The 18,421-nt window shown below is 42.8% G+C and overlaps 1 protein-coding gene across 6 annotated transcripts in view; it reads right to left on the bottom strand.

Moving 5' to 3' along the window:
* Window positions 1-18,421, bottom strand: part of LOC309694500 (uncharacterized protein) — a 42,700-nt gene that overhangs the window by 10,994 nt on the left and 13,285 nt on the right. For 3 of the 6 annotated variants that reach the window (XM_082514635.1, XM_082514636.1, XM_082514640.1), the window contains exons 3-4: window positions 4,786-5,001; window positions 2,649-2,900 (exon numbers count right to left, since the gene is read on the bottom strand). The exons of 1 other annotated variant lie outside the window; for it this stretch is intronic. In XM_082514635.1, coding sequence (XP_082370761.1) covers window positions 2,649-2,900; window positions 4,786-5,001 — 468 coding nt within the window. Of the gene's footprint in view, window positions 1-2,648; window positions 2,901-4,785; window positions 5,002-15,000; window positions 15,240-18,421 lie in introns of those variants that run through there. 2 more of the 6 variants (XM_082514637.1, XM_082514638.1) reach the window with 2 other exon arrangements.

Below are 18,421 nucleotides of genomic sequence, written 5' to 3'. Positions count from 1 at the left end.
GAGGTCACTGATGTATTTTGGTCCTAAACCATTCAGAGCTTTATAGGCCAGATATATATTTGTGTGTCATCTGCATAGCTGTGGTAGTTTATTTTGTTGTTCTTTATAATCTGTGCCAGTGGGAGCATGTAAATGTTAAACAGAGGGGGTCCCAAGATGGAACCTTGGGGAACTCCACATGTGATACTAGTCTGCTCAGATGTGACGTTACCTATTGATACAAAGTATTTCCTGTTTTCTAAGTATGTTTTGAACCAGTTTAGTACAGTTCCTGAAAGACCTGCCCAGTTCTCCAGTCGTTTGAGTAATATGTTGTGGTCAACTGTATCAAATGCTGCACTGAGATCCAGTAAAACTAAGACTGACATTTTTCCACTGTCTGTGTTCAGACATATGTCATTAAACACTTTTGTCAGAGCGGTTTCAGTGCTGTGGTTCTGTCTAAAACCTGACTGGAAGGCATCATAGCAGTTATTCTGTTTTAAGTAATTGAGCTGTTGAGAAACTGCTTTTTCAATGATCTTACTTAAAAATGGGAGATTTGAGATCGGCCTGTAGTTTTTCATTTGTGTCTTGTCAAGATTGTCCCTTTTCAGTATAGGTTTGATTACAGCAGTTTTTAGTGGTTCTGGAAACACACCTGACATTAAGGAAAAGTTGACAATCTGTAACAGGTCTGACTCTAAAGTCTTTGAGACCTTTTTGAAAAAAGGTCTCAAAGACGTCTTTGAGACCAATGTCCAGGAATCAGTGACAAAGCTGAAGCTGCGCCGGGGCTGGATCTTTCAACACGACAACGACCCGAAACACTACTCAAAATCCACTAAGGCTTTCATGCAGAGGAACAAGTACAACGTTGTGGAATGGCCATCTCAGTCCACAGACCTGAAAATTACTGAAAATCTGGAGTGTGAGTTAAAGAGAGCTGTCCATGCTCGGAAGCCAAACCTGAATGAACTAGAGATGTTTTGTAAAGGGGAATGGTCCAAATCACCTTCAACCACAATCCAGACTCTCATTGGAACCTACAGGAAGCATTTAGAGGCTGTAATTTCTGCAAAAGGCAGATCCACAAAATGTTGATTTCATGTCCTTTTTTGTGGTGCCCAAATTTATGCACCTGCCTGATTTTGTTTAACAATTATTGCACACTTTCTGTAAATCCAATAAATTTCATTTCACTTCAATATCACTGTGTGTGTCTCCCATATGATATATTTAACTGACATTTTTTTATTGTAACAACCAACGATTTATACAGGAATATAATGACTATTAACAAGGTTGCCCAAACTTTTGCATCCCACTGTATTTCCCTATATGAATAAAATAGAAATTAACCGAGTGAAGGAGGCCATGTTAGACAAACTGAAGAATCATTTATGCACAAATCATAGTGGGAGTTGTTGTTTTGTTTTTGTTTTTTTTAATAGGATATGAGAGACTTTTCTTTAATAATGCCATATCACCTCACACAAGGAATGAGAGTTTCATGATTCTTAGTGCAATGGAACCCTGTTTGTACATTTTCTTCTCTTGTATGCTTTTATAAGGTCAGTACTGTTAAGGCACTTAGCATTCTCTTAAAATCTGTTTGTATGTTTTATTTACAGGTGGCCACTTGTTGGTGTATATTATATTATAAAAAAGAAAGAAAAAAGAAACAGAAGTTAAAAAGATGTTTGAAACTCAAGAGGTCAGAAATTCCACCAAGCGGAGCATTTTTAAAATCAGGGTCAAACCTATACATCTCTATAGTTCATAAACATGGAGCAAGCAGATGTTATAGACATTGACCAACATCTGCTTGCAGCAAATACACTGTATCCAGTGGCCAGGGAAGATTAAAAAAAAAAAAAAAAAAGAAAAAAAAAGAAAAAAAAATGTAGTCAAGAACAAACCAGGAACCAATAGCAATACCAGTTCTGAAAGAAAGTGATGATGGATTGGCCACACAATCAGGAAATCCACCAATAACATCACTGCACAGGCCTTGTGCTGGAATCCAAAGGGACAGAAAAAGAAAGAACCAGAAACACATGGCACAAGGGCACAACTACCATATTGTTGTGTGGTTTGTTAAAAGCTCAGTTTCAAATCAATATTTTAAACTGATTGTTCAGTCCTAATGGGGATAATTATGTTATCCACAAAAGGTCCAGTGGATGTACTCGGTCATAATTTATAGGGGTGTCTCTCGAATTTTGTTCATATGGGTGGACATATGCGGGCTACTGAAAACAGAGGTGGCACACCAAAAGCATAATTTAAGGTTTTTTTTGTTTGTTTTTTTTACATGTTGATATCAAATATAGGTCACTTGAAAAATGTGGCAGAAGGAGTGATGACTGCAATTCGTGAGGGACAAACAAAGTGACAATATGAATGACAAAAATGTATATGCAGGAACAATGTTTCAACTCATTGTAGGGTGTGTCTTCCTCTCTCTTGTACTCAACTGTATTATTTCCAACTTAGGACAGTCCTGACAAGGGCGACACTGTGAGGGCTAGACATTTTGGCTCTTAGAATATTACGTCAGTTTCCTTGTTGCAGTTTGTCCTTAGATTTGTCATGTGCCTCTATAACATATCTCTGAGGTCTCATTAGGACCCAACGTGAATTAGATCTATTAAGGTTTTGCATACCTATTCTGTGCAACTTTACTTCAGGGTTCCACATGATGCCCAGCTGCTGCACGGTCCAGATGATGCCGCTTTTGGTTTCCTGCTTCAGTGCAAGCTGCTCTTCTTCATGATTGATGGAGATTTCCTCCTGTTCCTCTTTAATCTGTGGAGGATCTGTGTCCTGCCGGTCCAAACTGGAGTTCCTCTCCTGGCTACATACCTGCGGGTCATCCAGTTCCTCATTTTCCTTACAATCACGTTGCTGTGGGAGGTCTTGATGGACACAACACACAAGAAAAAAAGTTACACTGTGAGCAGGTCTCTCAGACCTGGGCATCAGTTCCCTCATGTGCAAATGGTTACTGGACTTCCTGACCAACCGCCGCCAACATGTCCAGGTGGATAACCACTGCTCAACTACAATCACAATGAACACCGGTGAACCACAAGGCTGCGCGATGAGCCCTTTCCTCTACTCCCTCTTCACCCACGACTGCAGACCTGCTGGTGGTTCTAACACCATCATTAAGTTTGCAGATGACACCACGGTGATTGGCCTAATCAGTGACAACGGTGAGGCCGCCTACAGGGAGGAGGTAGATCGTCTGGCTGAGTGGTGCGACACAAACAACCGGCTGCTTAACACTGAGAAGACCAAGGGGCTCATCGTGGACTACAGGAGGAATGCTGACCCACATCCACCCATCCACATTAAGGGGACGGCTGTGGAGCGTGTGAGCAGCTTCAAGTTCCTGGGAGTCCACATCTCCGAGGATCTCATCTGGACGACCAACTGCTCCAAGCTGGTCAAGAAGGCTCACCAGCGCCTCTTCTTCTTGAGGACTCTGAGGAAGAACCACCTGTCCTCAGACATCGTGGTGAACTTCTATCGCTGCACCATCGAGAGCATCCTGACCAACTGTATAACAGTCTGGTACGGGAACTGCTCTGTCTCGGACCAGAAGGCGTTGCAGAGGGTCGTGAAAACTGCCCAACGCATCGCCGGAGCACCACTTCCTGCCATAAAGGACATCTACAGGACGCGGTGTCTGAAAAGGGCTGGGAAAATCCATCAAAGACCCCAGTCACCCATCACATGGACTCTTCACCCTCCTGCCCTCTGGGAGGCACTACAGGAGCCTCCGGACTAAGACCACCAGGTACCGGAACAGCTTCTTCCCCACAGCTGTCAGACTCCTGAACTCTGCCTCCTGACATCTGACCCACGTTAACACATGGACTGGACACACACACACACACACACAACCACCTACACAACCACCCACACACACACACTAATAACATGGACTGAACCACCACTCACAACCACTAGCACTTTATATAGCCTCTGTAGAAATTATCCACACCCTCACTTATCTTAACTGCACTACTGTATAATTCTGTGTAAATAGTCATTCTGTACAATAAGATAATTTTTTAAATCTACAACTGTTTATAACCTGCATAGTTCACATTTCTGTATATCTCATATTTCTGTATAGTTTTTTATATTTATATCCTGTTCATAGCTTGTACTCACTACAGCCTGTACATACTTATAGATATAGCATATTCATAACATACTTCATACCGTGTACATTATAACATACCATAATAGACCCATTTCTGTAATATACTCACATATCTATATTATTGCTAATATCTATTTGTAATATATCTATATCATGGCTAAAGCACTTCTGGATGGATGCAAACTGCATTTTGTTGCCTTGTACCTGTGACATGTGCAATGACAAACTTGAATTCTATTCTATATGCGAGCAATATTTAAATATTCTCTCTCATGCAGTGAACAGCGGAGATTTCTGTCTACATGCAGAAAGTCATCATTTATGAGGCATACAGCTTGCCACTCCAACTTGGTCCTTGTGGCCAATAATCCAGTTTTCATCGTCTCAACATTTTTCTACATACTGTGTACAGTTCTGGACTAACATGACTTAAATCTGGTGGAATTTTTTGTTTTTTATTAAAGAGAAGATTTGAAATCCAGGTTTTATTTTACTGTGCTAACAGAAAACATGTCTTCAGTGAGGCAGTATCCCAGGCGGTAATGCACACCATGTGTCTTTGTGACATTTTGATGAGTCCTATTCATTTCTATATTATGAAATCTGTATATGACACTTTTACATACCTATTCTGGTCCGCTTTACTCCAGGATTGCACAACAAATCCAGCCGTTCTCCGGTCCAGACATAAATGCTTTCAGCTTCCTGCTTCAGTTCAAGCTGCTCTCCTTCCCCACTGATGGAGATTTCCTCCTGTTCCTCTTTAATCTTTGAAGGCTCTGTGTTCTGCTGGTCCAGACTGGAGCTCCTTTCCTGGTCACTGACCTGCTGATCATCCAGACCTTCGTGTTCAACAAAGGGACACAAGAAAATAGTGACGAATGTGATAATAATAAAGATCAAGAAGGATTAAAAGGGGTCACCTATTGAGAATTTAGCTTATGGTTTCAAGGGCTCTTGCATTCTTGCAGATGCTGCCACAGAAACATTCACTCATAGTCATGTGTTCATTGGGTGATGTTGATAACCGTACAGAGTCTAATTTTTAGATGCGAGTGCCAGTGATCATCACACAATGTGAATAAACAAACAAACGAACGAACAGTAGCATGATCTGAATATGATCATGAAAGCTTAAAGTACTTTAAGACGGCAGACTGGAAGTCTTTGTGTTTTGACCAACGCATTAAACCATATATTTTTAGATATAAGTTGTAACGGCCGCTTGTTCTTACACTTGAGTCTAAGGTTTATTTTGAGCACCTGACAGCTCTTTTTTGCTTCTCATCTATAAACTCTCTCCACAACCTTTCAAATGATTGGTGGTCGAACAGAAATGTCGCGTTCGAGTCGGTGGTGGAGACCGCTTTGCGGCATAATTTGCGTTTGAGTTTTCTAATCCGTGTAAGATTTATCATAACCAAACAATGTCCATCCTACAGGGGGAGCCCCTGGTTTAGGAATAACATCCTCAATTTGTTTTGGCTGGTCCTTCTGTTTGGAGCTACCAGGTTCTGCCTCATCTTGATTGATAGCCAGTGAAGAAACCAATGAAAAAATATTGCTGTAAATGTGTTTTGCGACACCACAAAAACAAACAATAGTGTGTCAAGCCTGATGCTTAACATTGTCCACCCCAGCTGTAAAACTCAGAAACCAGTCTTACTTGTTATCATCTATCGTCCACCTGGGCCTTACACAGAGTTTCTGTCTGATTTCTCAGACTTTTTATCTGATTTAGTTCTCAGCTCAGATAAAATAATTATTGTGGGTGATTTTAACATCCATGTAGATGCTAAAAATGACAGCCTCAACATGGCGTTTAATCTGTTATTAGACTCAATTGGTTTCTCTCAAAATGTAAAAGAACCCACCCACCACTTTAATCACACTCTAGATCTTGTTTTAACATATGGCATAGAAACTGAACATTTAACAGTGTTTCCTGAAAACCCTCTCCTGTCTGATCATTTCCTGATAACATTTACAATAATTGATTACACAGCGGTGGAGAGTAGACTTTATCACAGTAGATGTCTTTCTGAAAGCGCTGTAACTAAGTTTAAGAATATAATCCACCCACTGTTATCATCTTCAATGCCCTGTACCAACATAGAGCAGAGCAGCTATCTGAACGCTACCCCAACAGAAGTCGATTATCTTGTTAATAATTTCACCTCCTCACTACGTACGACTCTGGATACTGTAGCTCCTGTGAAAACTAAGGCCTCAAATCAGAAGTACCTGACTCCGTGGTATAATTCTCAAACACGTAGCCTAAAGCAGATGACTCGTAATCTGGAGAGGAAATGGCGTGTCACAAATCTAGAGGATCATCATTTAGCCTGGAGAAATAGTTTGCTGCTTTATAAGAAAGCCCTCCGCAAAGCCAGAACATCTTACTATTCATTACTGATTGAAGAAAATAAGAACCCCAGGTTTCTCTTCAGCACTGTAGCCAGGCTGACAAAAAGTCAGAGCTCTTTTGAGCCAACCATCCCTTTAACGTTAACTAGTAATGACTTCATGAACTTCTTCACAAATAAAATTTTTATCATTAGAGAAAAAATTACCAGTAATCATCCCACAGATGTAATATTATCTACAGCTACTCTTAGTACCATTGATGTTAAGTTAGACTCTTTTTCTCCAATTGATCTTTCTGAGTTAACTTCAATAATTACTTCCTCCAAACCATCAACGTGTCTTTTAGACCCCATTCCTACAAAACTGCTCAAAGAAGTCCTGCCATTAATTAATTCTTCGATCTTAAATATGATCAACCTATCTCTAATGATCGGCTATGTACCACAGGCCTTCAAGCTGGCTGTAGTTAAACCTTTACTCAAAAAGCCATCTCTAGACCCAGCAGTCTTAGCTAATTATAGGCCAATCTCCAACCTTCCTTTCATATCAAAAATCCTCGAAAGAGTAGTTGTCAAACAGCTAACAGATCATCTGCAGAGGAATGGTTTATTTGAAGAGTTTCAGTCAGGTTTCAGAGCTCATCACAGCACAGAAACAGCTTTAGTGAAGGTTACAAATGATCTTCTTATGGCCTCTGACAGTGGACTCCTCTCTGTGCTTGTCCTGCTAGACCTTAGTGCAGCATTCGATACTGTCGACCATAATATCCTATTAGAGCGATTAGAACATGCTGTAGGTGTTACAGGTACTGCACTGCAGTGGTTTGTATCATATCTATCTAATAGACTCCAGTTTGTGCATGTAAATGGAGAGTCCTCTTCACACACTGAGGTTAATTATGGAGTTCCACAGGGTTCAGTGCTAGGACCAATTCTGTTTACATTATACATGCTTCCCTTAGGCAGTATCATTAGAAGACATAGCATACATTTTCACTGCTATGCAGATGACACCCAGCTCTATCTGTCCATGAAGCCAGATAACACACACCAATTAGTTAAACTGCAGGAATGTCTTAAAGACATAAAGACCTGGATGGCCGCTAACTTTCTGCTTCTTAATTCAGATAAAACTGAGGTTATTGTACTCAGCCCTGAAAAGCCTAGAAATATGGTATCTAAGCAGATTCTTACTCTGGATGGCATTACCTTGGCCTCCAGTAACGCTCTGAGGAACCTTGGAGTCATTTTTGACCAGGACATGTCCTTCAATGCACATATTAAACAAATATGTAAGACTGCGTTCTTCCATTTGCGCAACATCTCTAAAATTAGAAATATCCTGTCTCAGAGTGACGCTGAAAAACTAGTTCATGCATTTATTACTTCCAGGCTGGACGACTGTAATTCATTATTATCAGGATGTCCAAAAAACTCACTGAAAAGCCTTCAGCTAATCCAAAATGCTGCAGCAAGAGTACTGACAGCGACTAGAAAGAGAGAGCATATTTCTCCTGTTTTGGCTTCCCTTCATTGGCTTCCTGTTAAATCCAGAATTGAATTCAAAATCCTGCTCCTCACATACAAGGTCTTAAATAATCAGGCCCCATCTTATCTCAATGACCTTGTAGTACCATATCGCCCTATTAGAGCACTTCGCTCTTGCTCTGCAGGCCTACTTGTTGTTCCTAGAGTATTTAAAAGTAGAATGGGAGGGAGAGCCTTCAGTTTTCAGGCCCCTCTTCTGTGGAACCAGCTTCCAGTTTGGATTCGGGAGACAGACACTATCTCTACTTTTAAGATTAGGCTTAAAACTTTCCTTTATGCTAAAGCATATAGTTAGGGCTGGACCAGGTGACCCTGAATCCTCCCTTAGTTATGCTGCAATAGACATAGGCTGCCGGGGGATTCCCATGATGCATTGAGTTTTTCCTTTCCAGTCACCTTTCTCACTCACTATGTATTAACAGACCTCTCTGCATTGAATCATATCTGTTATTCTCGCATGTTATCGCGATAACAGCGTATGTCCCCCCCTCGGCCAACGCGGATGCAGCCTGTGACTCTCTCCACTCTGTGGTCAGCAGACTGCAAACACAATCTCCGAGAGCCCTTCTCATAATATCAGGGGACTTCAATCATGCCTCACTGGACTCCACACTGCCCACCTTCACCCAGTATGTGACCTGCCCAACCAGAGACAATAAAACACTGGACTTACTGTATGCCAATGCAGAAGAGGCATACAGTTCATCACCTCTCCCTCCCCTGGGCAGATCTGATCACAACCTGGTGCACCTTGTCCCTGTGTATGAGCCCTTAGTGCGCAGGGAGCCACCAGCCACCCGCACAGTACAGAGATGGTCAGAGGAGAGCGAGGAGGCTCTTAAGGATTGTTTTGAGTCGACTGTGTGGGAGGTGATTTGTGATGACCACGGTGAGGACATCGACAGCCTTACTACATGCATTACTGACTATATAAACTTCTGTGTGGATAACACTGTACCTACCAGGACTGTACGGTGTTTCTCCAACAACAAACCTTGGATTACCCCAGAAATTAAAACCGTCCTCAAGCAGAAGAGGAGGGCCTTCAAATCCAGAGACAAAGAGGAGTTGAAAAGGGTGCAGAGAGAGCTGAGGGGACTGATAAGGAATGGGAAGGAGAGCTACAGGCAGAAGATTGAGAACCAGCTTCAACAAAACAACGTTGGTGAAGTCTGGAGAGGCCTCAGAACCATCTCAGGCCACAAACAGCAGAACTCTCTGCCTGGGAGGGATGTGAGGTGGGCAAATGAACTGAATCATTTCTTCAACAGATTTGACTCAGCCATGAGGCAGTCTGCAACATCGGCTGCAGACTCACCCACCCCCACTGCTGCTGTTCCACCTCAGACACTTCACACCTCCTCTATTCACCCTGCTCACTCCCCCCCACCCCCAACAACAGCATCCAATACACACTCAACACAAGGCTCCAGCCTGTCTCTCTCAACCACCCAGGTTAGGAGGGAACTGAGGAGGATTAATGGCAAGAAGGCAGCGGGTCCAGATGGCATCAGCTCGAGGGTCGTCAGGTCCTGCGCGGACCAACTGTGTGGGGTGATGGAGCACCTCTTCAACCTGAGCCTGAGGTTGGGAAGAGTCCCACAGCTCTGGAAAACCTCCTGTGTTGTACCAGTGCCAAAGACTTCACGCCCCAAGGACCTCAACAGCTACAGGCCGGTGGCTCTGACATCCCACCTGATGAAGACCCTGGAGCGGTTGGTCCTGGCTCAGCTTCGGCGCCTAATAAGCTCGTCACTGGACCCACTTCAGTTTGCCTACCAGCCTGGCATTGGAGCGGATGATGCCGTCATTCACCTCCTACATCGTTCCCTCGCTCACCTGGAGACCGCTGGAAGCACTGTGAGAATCATGTTCTTTGATTTCTCCAGTGCCTTCAACACCATTCTTCCCTCGGTTCTAAAGGACAAGCTGGTGAACTCTGGAGTGGACCATCACCTCACTACCTGGATCCTGGACTACCTCACCGACCGACCACAGTATGTGAGGACTCAGGGCTGTGTGTCGGACAGGGTCGTCTGCAGTACGGGGGCCCCACAGGGAACGGTTCTGGCTCCGTTCCTCTTCACCATCTACACTGCAGACTTCTCCCACAATTCCACCCAGTGCTTCCTGCAGAAGTTCTCTGATGACTCTGCAATAGTCGGCCTCATCACTGATGGGGACGACAAGGAGTACAGAGGTCTGACCCAAGACTTTGTGGACTGGTGCCAGCAGAACTACCTCCAGATCAACGCCAGTAAAACCAAGGAGCTGGTGGTAGACTTCCGCAGGCACAAGCATTCTCCACTGCAACCACTGAACATCCAAGGTATGGACATTGAGGCTGTGGACAGCTACAGGTACCTTGGTGTTCATCTGAACAATAGACTGGACTGGACTCATAACTCAGACGCCCTCTACAGGAAAGGGCAGAGCAGGCTGTACCTGCTGCGGAGACTCAGGTCGTTTGGAGTGGAGGGCCCACTCCTGAAGACCTTCTATGACTCTGTGGTGGCTTCTGCTATCTTTTATGGTGTGGTCTGCTGGGGCGGCAGCATCTCTGCTGGGGACAGGAAGAGACTGAACAGGGTGATCCGAAGGGCCAGCTCTGTTCTAGGATGCCCTCTGGACCCAGTGGAGGTGGTGAGTGACAGGAGAACGGCGGCTAAGCTGTCATCCCTGATGGACAACATCTCCCACCCCATGCAGCAGACTGTGACAGCACTGAGCAGCTCCTTCAGTGGGAGACTGCGGCACCCACGGTGTGGGACGGAGAGATTTCGCAGGTCTTTCCTCCCCACTGCTGTCAGACTCCACAACAAAGACTTTAACTGATCAAGCACACACATCCATACATATGCAATAATACTAAGTGCAATAATCCTTTCTGTCATCGTTGTATTTTTACTCAGTTGTATATAGTATTTGTATTTGTATTCTATTTTTATCTTATTGTATATTTATTTTATTCTACTGTATATAGTATTTTATTTTATTCTATTCTGTACAGTTGTGTACTGTATTTATTCTTATTGTATTCTAATTTTTGCCTCATAACTTTTGCACTGTCCACTTCCTGCTGTGACAAAACAAATTTCCCACGTGTGGGACTAATAAAGGTTATCTTATCTTATCTTATTAACCTCTGTCTCTCTTCCACAGCATGTCTTTTATCCTGTCTTCCTTCTCTCACCCCAACCGGTCGCAGCAGATGGCCGCCCCTCCCTGAGCCTGGTTCTGCCGGAGGTTTCTTCCTGTTAAAAGGGAGTTTTTCCTTCCCACTGTTGCCAAAGTGCTTGCTCATAGGGGGGTCATATGATTGTTGGGTTTTTTCTCTGTATCTATGAAGCGCCTTGAGGCGACTTATGTTGTGATTTGGCGCTATATAAATAAAATTGAATTGAATTGAAATTCAAAACGATAGATGTTTTAATTTCATCATCAGATATATTTCGTCACATTGCACAACGTTAGCCTACTACAGGGGTTCCCAAAGTGGGGGGCGCAGAGCCATTGCAGGGGGAATGTTAAAAGGAAAAAAAAAAAAAAAAAAAAGGAAAAGAATGCTTGGACACTGCTAGAATAACGGACAGGTTTTTTTGACTGGGCTCCCACACAAAACACAAAGCAGAGGTTGAAGCATCGCCGAATATGTTTCCAAACCAACTTCCTTCAAAGCCAAAGACTAGAAAATATGATGAAGCATAGCGTGCCTTTGGCTTCACCTGCACATGTGCCAAGGTAGGTATTGCGGCTCCTCCAACCTATGGCCGCGGCAGGCTAAACATGAGGACACAGATGACGCGCAACAATAAACGCATAAAATACACTTCTGTACCATTTGCTCCTTTTATTCCACATGCAACTGTCCAATATATAAATCAGCACATGGGATTAACTATTAAACAAATGCACAGACTGCACAAACAAATAACTGCAACTCTCCAATAACTGCACTAACTACTATGTCAAATTACAACCTGGTTCATGGCATCAATTAGTGCACAAATATACAAAAACCATTCAGTTCCAGTTAAAATACATCAAGATCATTCAAGCTGCGCTCAAGCTGCGATCAACAGAAAGTTTTGCCTCATGCTCACCCTACCTTTCTGCTCATCAACATCAGGTGCTGTGAACAGGTGAGTGCAACCACATTTATCATCTACCACACCCATGAGCAGTGTTGGGGAGTAACGGAATACATGTACCGCCGTTACGTATTTAGAATACAAAATATGAGTAACTGTATTCCGTTACAGTTACCGTTTAAAAAGGTGGTATTCAGAATACAGTTACTTTGTTGAAATAAATGGATTACACTGCGGTACTTTCCTGTTTCATTTTGTCGCGGGTCAGGACTGTTTGGGTTTTGTTTGACAGCTACGTTCTTTCGTTCCAGGCGGCAGCGTTACGGTTGCCATGGTTACAGGGCGACGCTCTCTCTTTCTGTGACTGTGTGTTTCCTGGGTGAGAGAGCGCCTTTTCGTTGTTGTTGTTGTGTTAAGCTAACAGGCAGAATGCTACAAGCATAGCTCTAAAGAATGCAGCATCATGGGCAGTATAGTACGTGTTGCAGGGAGAATGCACTGCCATACACGTTATGTGTCTGTGAGCGCGAGGAGGGAGAAAAAGGCGAGTGGAAAGGTACGAGTTGTCGTCGAGGAAAAACGGGAGCTGGAAACATGTAAATATAATAATAACCACTGCAGCCAAGAAGAGTGCCTGACGAGCCCAGTTGTAAGTAAGCTATTAAGACTCGACTGTACACCGTGTTCGTGTTTTCCTCCGAAAACAATAAGTTCCGTTGGAGCAGTCTTTCAACGCCTCTCTCTGTCTCTCGCAAGAAAAATTGACCCACACAACAAAGTAAAGCTATTTTTCGGCTACGAGCCGACAGGGACCCCGCCGTATTAGTCAGAGGTCCCTTTACTACAGTTCGGAGTCGCGGACCTTCAGTAATAGTAATAAATCACACAGCAATGTGATTTATTCTGTAACGGAATACGTTACAGAATACATTTTGGGGCATGTATTCTGTATTCTGTAACGGAATACATTTTAAAAGTAACCTTCCCAACACTGCCCATGAGACACGCCCCACACCCGTGCACCAATACAGTGAGTCCATTTAAACCAACCCACTTAGTCAAAAAAGGAACAACTCATATGGCTCCTACAGTAGGTACCCCCAACAGAATTTGTTTCCCCTGCATCGGGAGGATGCGCTAGGCTGTCCAAATCATGCACAAACAGTATCCCACAGTTGTTTATGTTTTTGAACCCACTTTTTGATAGCAATGTTGACTATTATTACACAGGGGAAAAGAAAAACTACACGTAAAATAATTACACCATGACACCTCCACCTTTCTAAATGGAGGGACAATAGCTGCTTGTGTATATGCAAGTGTGTAAAAACTGCAGATAGTAAGATTAACAGTATTTTGAATCTGCCATTGCAGAAATTAATCTCATGTAAACAATAACATGGCGCACAGCGTGATGTGAAAGGCACACATCTCTGACATTGTGCGATGAACTCTGTATTCGTCGACCACAGGTAAATGCAAAAACTGAGTTTTCTCCAACCTTTTTGGTGATTCGAAACGCTGTTTACGTGCGGACGAAAGGACCAAATGCATAGAAAAATACCCATGTTGGTGTGGACGTAGCATAAAAGAGTTATTAGTTTTACTGCTACCTGTAATTTATTGCAGTTTACTTTTGTTTTATTATTTTCTATCAAAGATTTAATGTGTGAAATAACTGCAATGGAGTTCGAAAACAAAATATTGGTGAGTGTGCTTGGTGGGAATATTTTTTCTATACGACATTACGGTGTTCTGACAAACCATCCTACTTTGGCAAAACGTCCTACTGCAAGTAGTTTGTGCACATTTCTGCTTTCACAGAGTAATTTCACCACAAATTTAAGTAGGTATGACGGTTTGCCACTTAACTTTGCCCATCAGAGTATACTTGTAGCTCATATTCATAAGCCCAGGATGGTTTGCCACTACATTTTACACATTAAAGTATGGTTGTAGGTCACAGTCACAAAGGTATCATGGTGTGGCACTTGATTTTACCAGTCAGAGTATGTTTCTAGCTCAGATTAACAAAGGTAAGACGATTTGCCACTTAATTTAGCTGTTAAAGTATGCTTGTAGGTCACATTCACAAAGGCAGGATGGTTTGGCACTGAATTTTATCAGTCAGAGTATTTTTCTAGCTGATTTTCACAAAGGTAAGACGGCTCGCAACTTAATTTCGTATTGTGCGCATGCGCAGAAACAATGGGTACGATGATTCGTCAGGTAGGATGGACTCTCAGAAAACCGGCTCAAAAGCCGCAACAGTAAAAAGGAGATGAATACCAGAGTGTTAGTGAGATAGAGGTTTTATCTCAAATTGGCATAGCAGGTTGGCTAAAATGGCTACCAAGGCAAAGACTAGTGAGCTTCCTGAAAGCCTGCCTCAGGTATGCTTTTATCAACACCAGACTAGGTGGGGCCAATTAGCACCAGCTGAACATACTGAGGAGATTAGGGGCTAAACAGGAGCGTAACAGGTGGCTAGTAGCCTTCAGTAATAGCAATAATTCACATGACAATAGTGCATTCATGTAGTTGTAAAAAGAATGGAAAATATATCAAGTAATCCAAACCAAAGTATTCAGAATACATTATTCACATTGAGTAACTTAACAAAATACATTTCAAACTACATTTGGGCCATTTATTTGTAATCTGTAGTAGAAAACATTTTAAGAGTAACCTTCTCAACACTGCACAGATATAGCTGCATACACTTTACTGGGGTGTATTACTAGTTTAGATCAATGCATTTATGCAAAGCATTTAGATCATGCCCAAGTAAATCACACAATCCCGCAACCCCCCACGCCTCCACAAATTTACACACCTGTATTGTGTGACTTTATCCCGGGTCTGATATTAAGCAGTCTTAGCTGACGGATCTCCTCCTCATACCGGACGATCGTTTTTTCAAACTCTGAGAAGATTTCTTCTGTAGCAGCATTTAATCTCTCCTTGATGAACTCTCTCAGATGCTGAACTGAAGACATTATTGCAACAACAACCGATACCGCCAAACCAACGTCTTCAAACTTAACTCGGGATCTCTCAATGGCGACATTGCCGCTATTCTTCTTTTATTGCTCTTTTATAGGTATCAAGGGCGTAATACTGCCCTCATCAGGTCAGTCCAGTCCAACATAAAGTCTGGTACTTTGCAGAAAACTGCAATTTTGCCATGAGATTATTAGTGATATCCTGGAATAAAGAAAGAAGAAAATACTTTGATTTAAGTTTAATTTATTGTAAAACCCTTTAGTTTGATTCAGCATTAATCATTTTACAGAACAAAGAATAATCCCTTCATTGATTATAGTCACTCTAAAAATAATTATATAAAATCTTTTTAATAAACGAGGGTCTCCCGATTTCTCTGGTACGGTCCATGAAGTGGAAGTGAAATAACAATATACAAATACATTAATATAAATAAACTACATACATTTAGAGCCTGGAAAGACTCATCCTCAACCAGCTCCGCCCTATAGTTAGGCCACATCAGGATCTCCTTCAGTTTGTTACCAGCCCCACCTCGAGGCTGAGGACGCCATGATATAACTGCTCAATCGTGCCTACGCCCATCTGGGCCAGCTGGTGAGCACTGTGAGGGTCATGTTTTTTTTTTGTTTTTTTTTTACTTTTTCAGTGCATTTAATACATCAGGTCAGTCCTGGGTGATAAGATAAGAGATAACATCAGATAAGATAACCTTTACGAGTCCCACATGTGGGAAATTTCTTTTGTTACAGCAGAAAGTTACACAGCAAAAATTAGAAAACACTGGAATAGGATAAGATGTTAAGAATAAGAATAAGAATAAGGTACTGTACACAATAGACTAGAATAAAATAAAATACTATATACAATAGAATAAAAATCTTGTAGTATTTATAGGAGATGTAAAACCACAGTCACAACAGGGGTTTACCACCACGACACGGACCCCAGCTCAGTGGTGCAGCCTCAGCAATGAAGGTGCGGTCTGCCTCTCCCCACCGCAGGGAAAAGGGTAACACCACCTGGGTCTGGGTGCAGTTCCCCCCTCCAGGGGCAAGGGTACCTAGACCCGGTTCGTAGAGTATGCTTGGGGAGTGTGATCGTGTGTACAGCGTCTCTTTATGTCTGTCTCCACGTTGGTTGAGTGTGGAGTAAGTGCATATGAGAGCATGAGGGTGGGAATGGATGTTTGTGTCTGTGTGTGCCTGTATGTCTGTGTCTATATGTCAGGTTGGGTATCAGACGCCACCTCTCTGGGGACATCTTAGGCCCTCCAAGGTTTGGAGGCCTATCTCCCCCCACCCCCACTTCCCCTGCCAGTGGCGGACTCCCTCAGACATCGGTGCGTTGGTGGTTCTTTGTGTCCGGGGGTGGGCGTCCAGGTACACACCGGCTCACTCCTTGGCGGCCGCTTATCGGGGCCTGGAGCCTGGGGCTCGCTCGGGCCACTTCGGAGGTGGGGTGCCACCGGCCTCTCGGCCTGGGGCTCGGTCACTCAGGCACAGATGGCTGCCGGCGGAGCTCACGGGCGCGTCACTGCAACTCCCCCTGGCTTCTGCTCCGCGGCTGCTGAGTGAGCCCTCATCTGGGACTCTCCTCAGCTCTTTCTGGGACAGTGGCGCGGCTGCCCCTCTGTTGGTCTTCCTTGGTCTCTTGTGTTCTGAGGGCCTCTGGATGTCTGGAGTTTTGATCGCCTCCATACCTGCTTCATGCCCTGGAGGACGGGGCTGTGGCCCCCCCACACCCTCTAGCAGATCATTACATGAAGGAACCTTTTAAAAACAAGTGCGTCCATGCTCACAGGTGTACACACGGGTGATCACACCCACAAACTACACCCTTTTTGGCTCCTACCTCAAAGCACACTGTGTTCTGTTGATCTTATGTGCTGCACAATAATGTTTAATATTTAGTATTTACTGTCATATTCCCATAGATCATTGTGATGTTGTTTATTCTATTACACTTGTTCTCTTCTGCTTGTTTTCTTTTTTCTTTCTCAACAGGTGATCGATATATGCATTTTTCTTTTTTTCTTTTTTTTTTTGCTGCCCATTCTGTTGGTTTTTGTTTTTTGCCCTTCTCCCCCGTCCCTCTTCTCAGCTGTTTCTCTTCCCTCTGTCCCGTATTCAGCAAGTGAAAATAAAATAAACAATAAAAGGTGAATCAAATGGACCATTATGGCAAGGCTGGGATGGTCAATTTGGTAAAGTAAATCCGTGGGCATCTTTCTTTGCCTTTAGACAATAATTCTGATGGCAAAAGAGCCAAACGGGACAGGCAAAAAAAAAAAAAAAAAAAAAAAAAAAAAGCAATGAAGGTGCTGAACATGGTCCATTTAGACTCAATGTTCCCAGTCTCCCTCTGAATGGTGTCGAAGCTCTGCCAGAGGAGACAGTGACGATCTCAAGGACAGGGACTTTTGCTACATGAATTACTAAATTCACTTGAGAAAAAATATAAGTAAGTTAGTATCAACTAGTGGTAGGACTGAGCTAAAGTGCTATCTGGGTCCATCCAGGTCACTCACCACCCCTGGTGGACACGGGTCAAAGTTATATTAGACAATAGAAGGAATAAATAAAAATAAAGCATAAACAAATTTTCACAATTTTCAAATTGTGAGTGGGCAGAGAATTTCTACATGGGTTAAATACATAACAAGACCACCTATCTATACGTCAAACGAGATTAATTACACATGTCTAATTCACTATATTGCCACTGAGGTAAATGAAGTGCAGCCTGCATGGTGTAATAAAATGATAAACATTATGAATTAGTATAACACCTGTTAGTTACTTCTTTTCAGGACCGGCCTAGTTTGGTTCTGTGGAGAAAAGCACTTTTGGATTTGCTGCTAGTGATGGGATTTCCGGCTCTTTTTAGAGAACCGGCTCTTTCGACTCGGCTCACTAAAAAGAGCCGGCTCTTTCGGCTCCGAACCGGCTCTTCAGGTTGATTTGTTGCTTTAATTAATTATCAACAACAATATAAAATTATGCACAAAAGGAAATAGTAATGTAAAAAACGTGGTTTTCTTTATGTATGTTTATATATAAATACTTATGGGGAACCCTAGAGACGAAACGCGTACAAACTCCAAAGCACTTAGAAATTCCAAAGCACATTTCTAGCGTTAACTGAACTTCTGATACAGAGCTACCTAGATCACTTAAATTACACTAATCGAATGCATATGTCTATTGTTTTTGTTTTTAAAAAACTATATATATATATCTATTTTTTCA

This window comes from Aulonocara stuartgranti (assembly GCF_965226115.1).
Source record: "Aulonocara stuartgranti genome assembly, chromosome: 18".
Taxonomy (NCBI): domain Eukaryota; kingdom Metazoa; phylum Chordata; class Actinopteri; order Cichliformes; family Cichlidae; genus Aulonocara; species Aulonocara stuartgranti.
The sequence above is the reverse complement of the archived record's forward strand: the minus strand, read 5'-3'. Positions and strand labels throughout refer to the sequence as shown.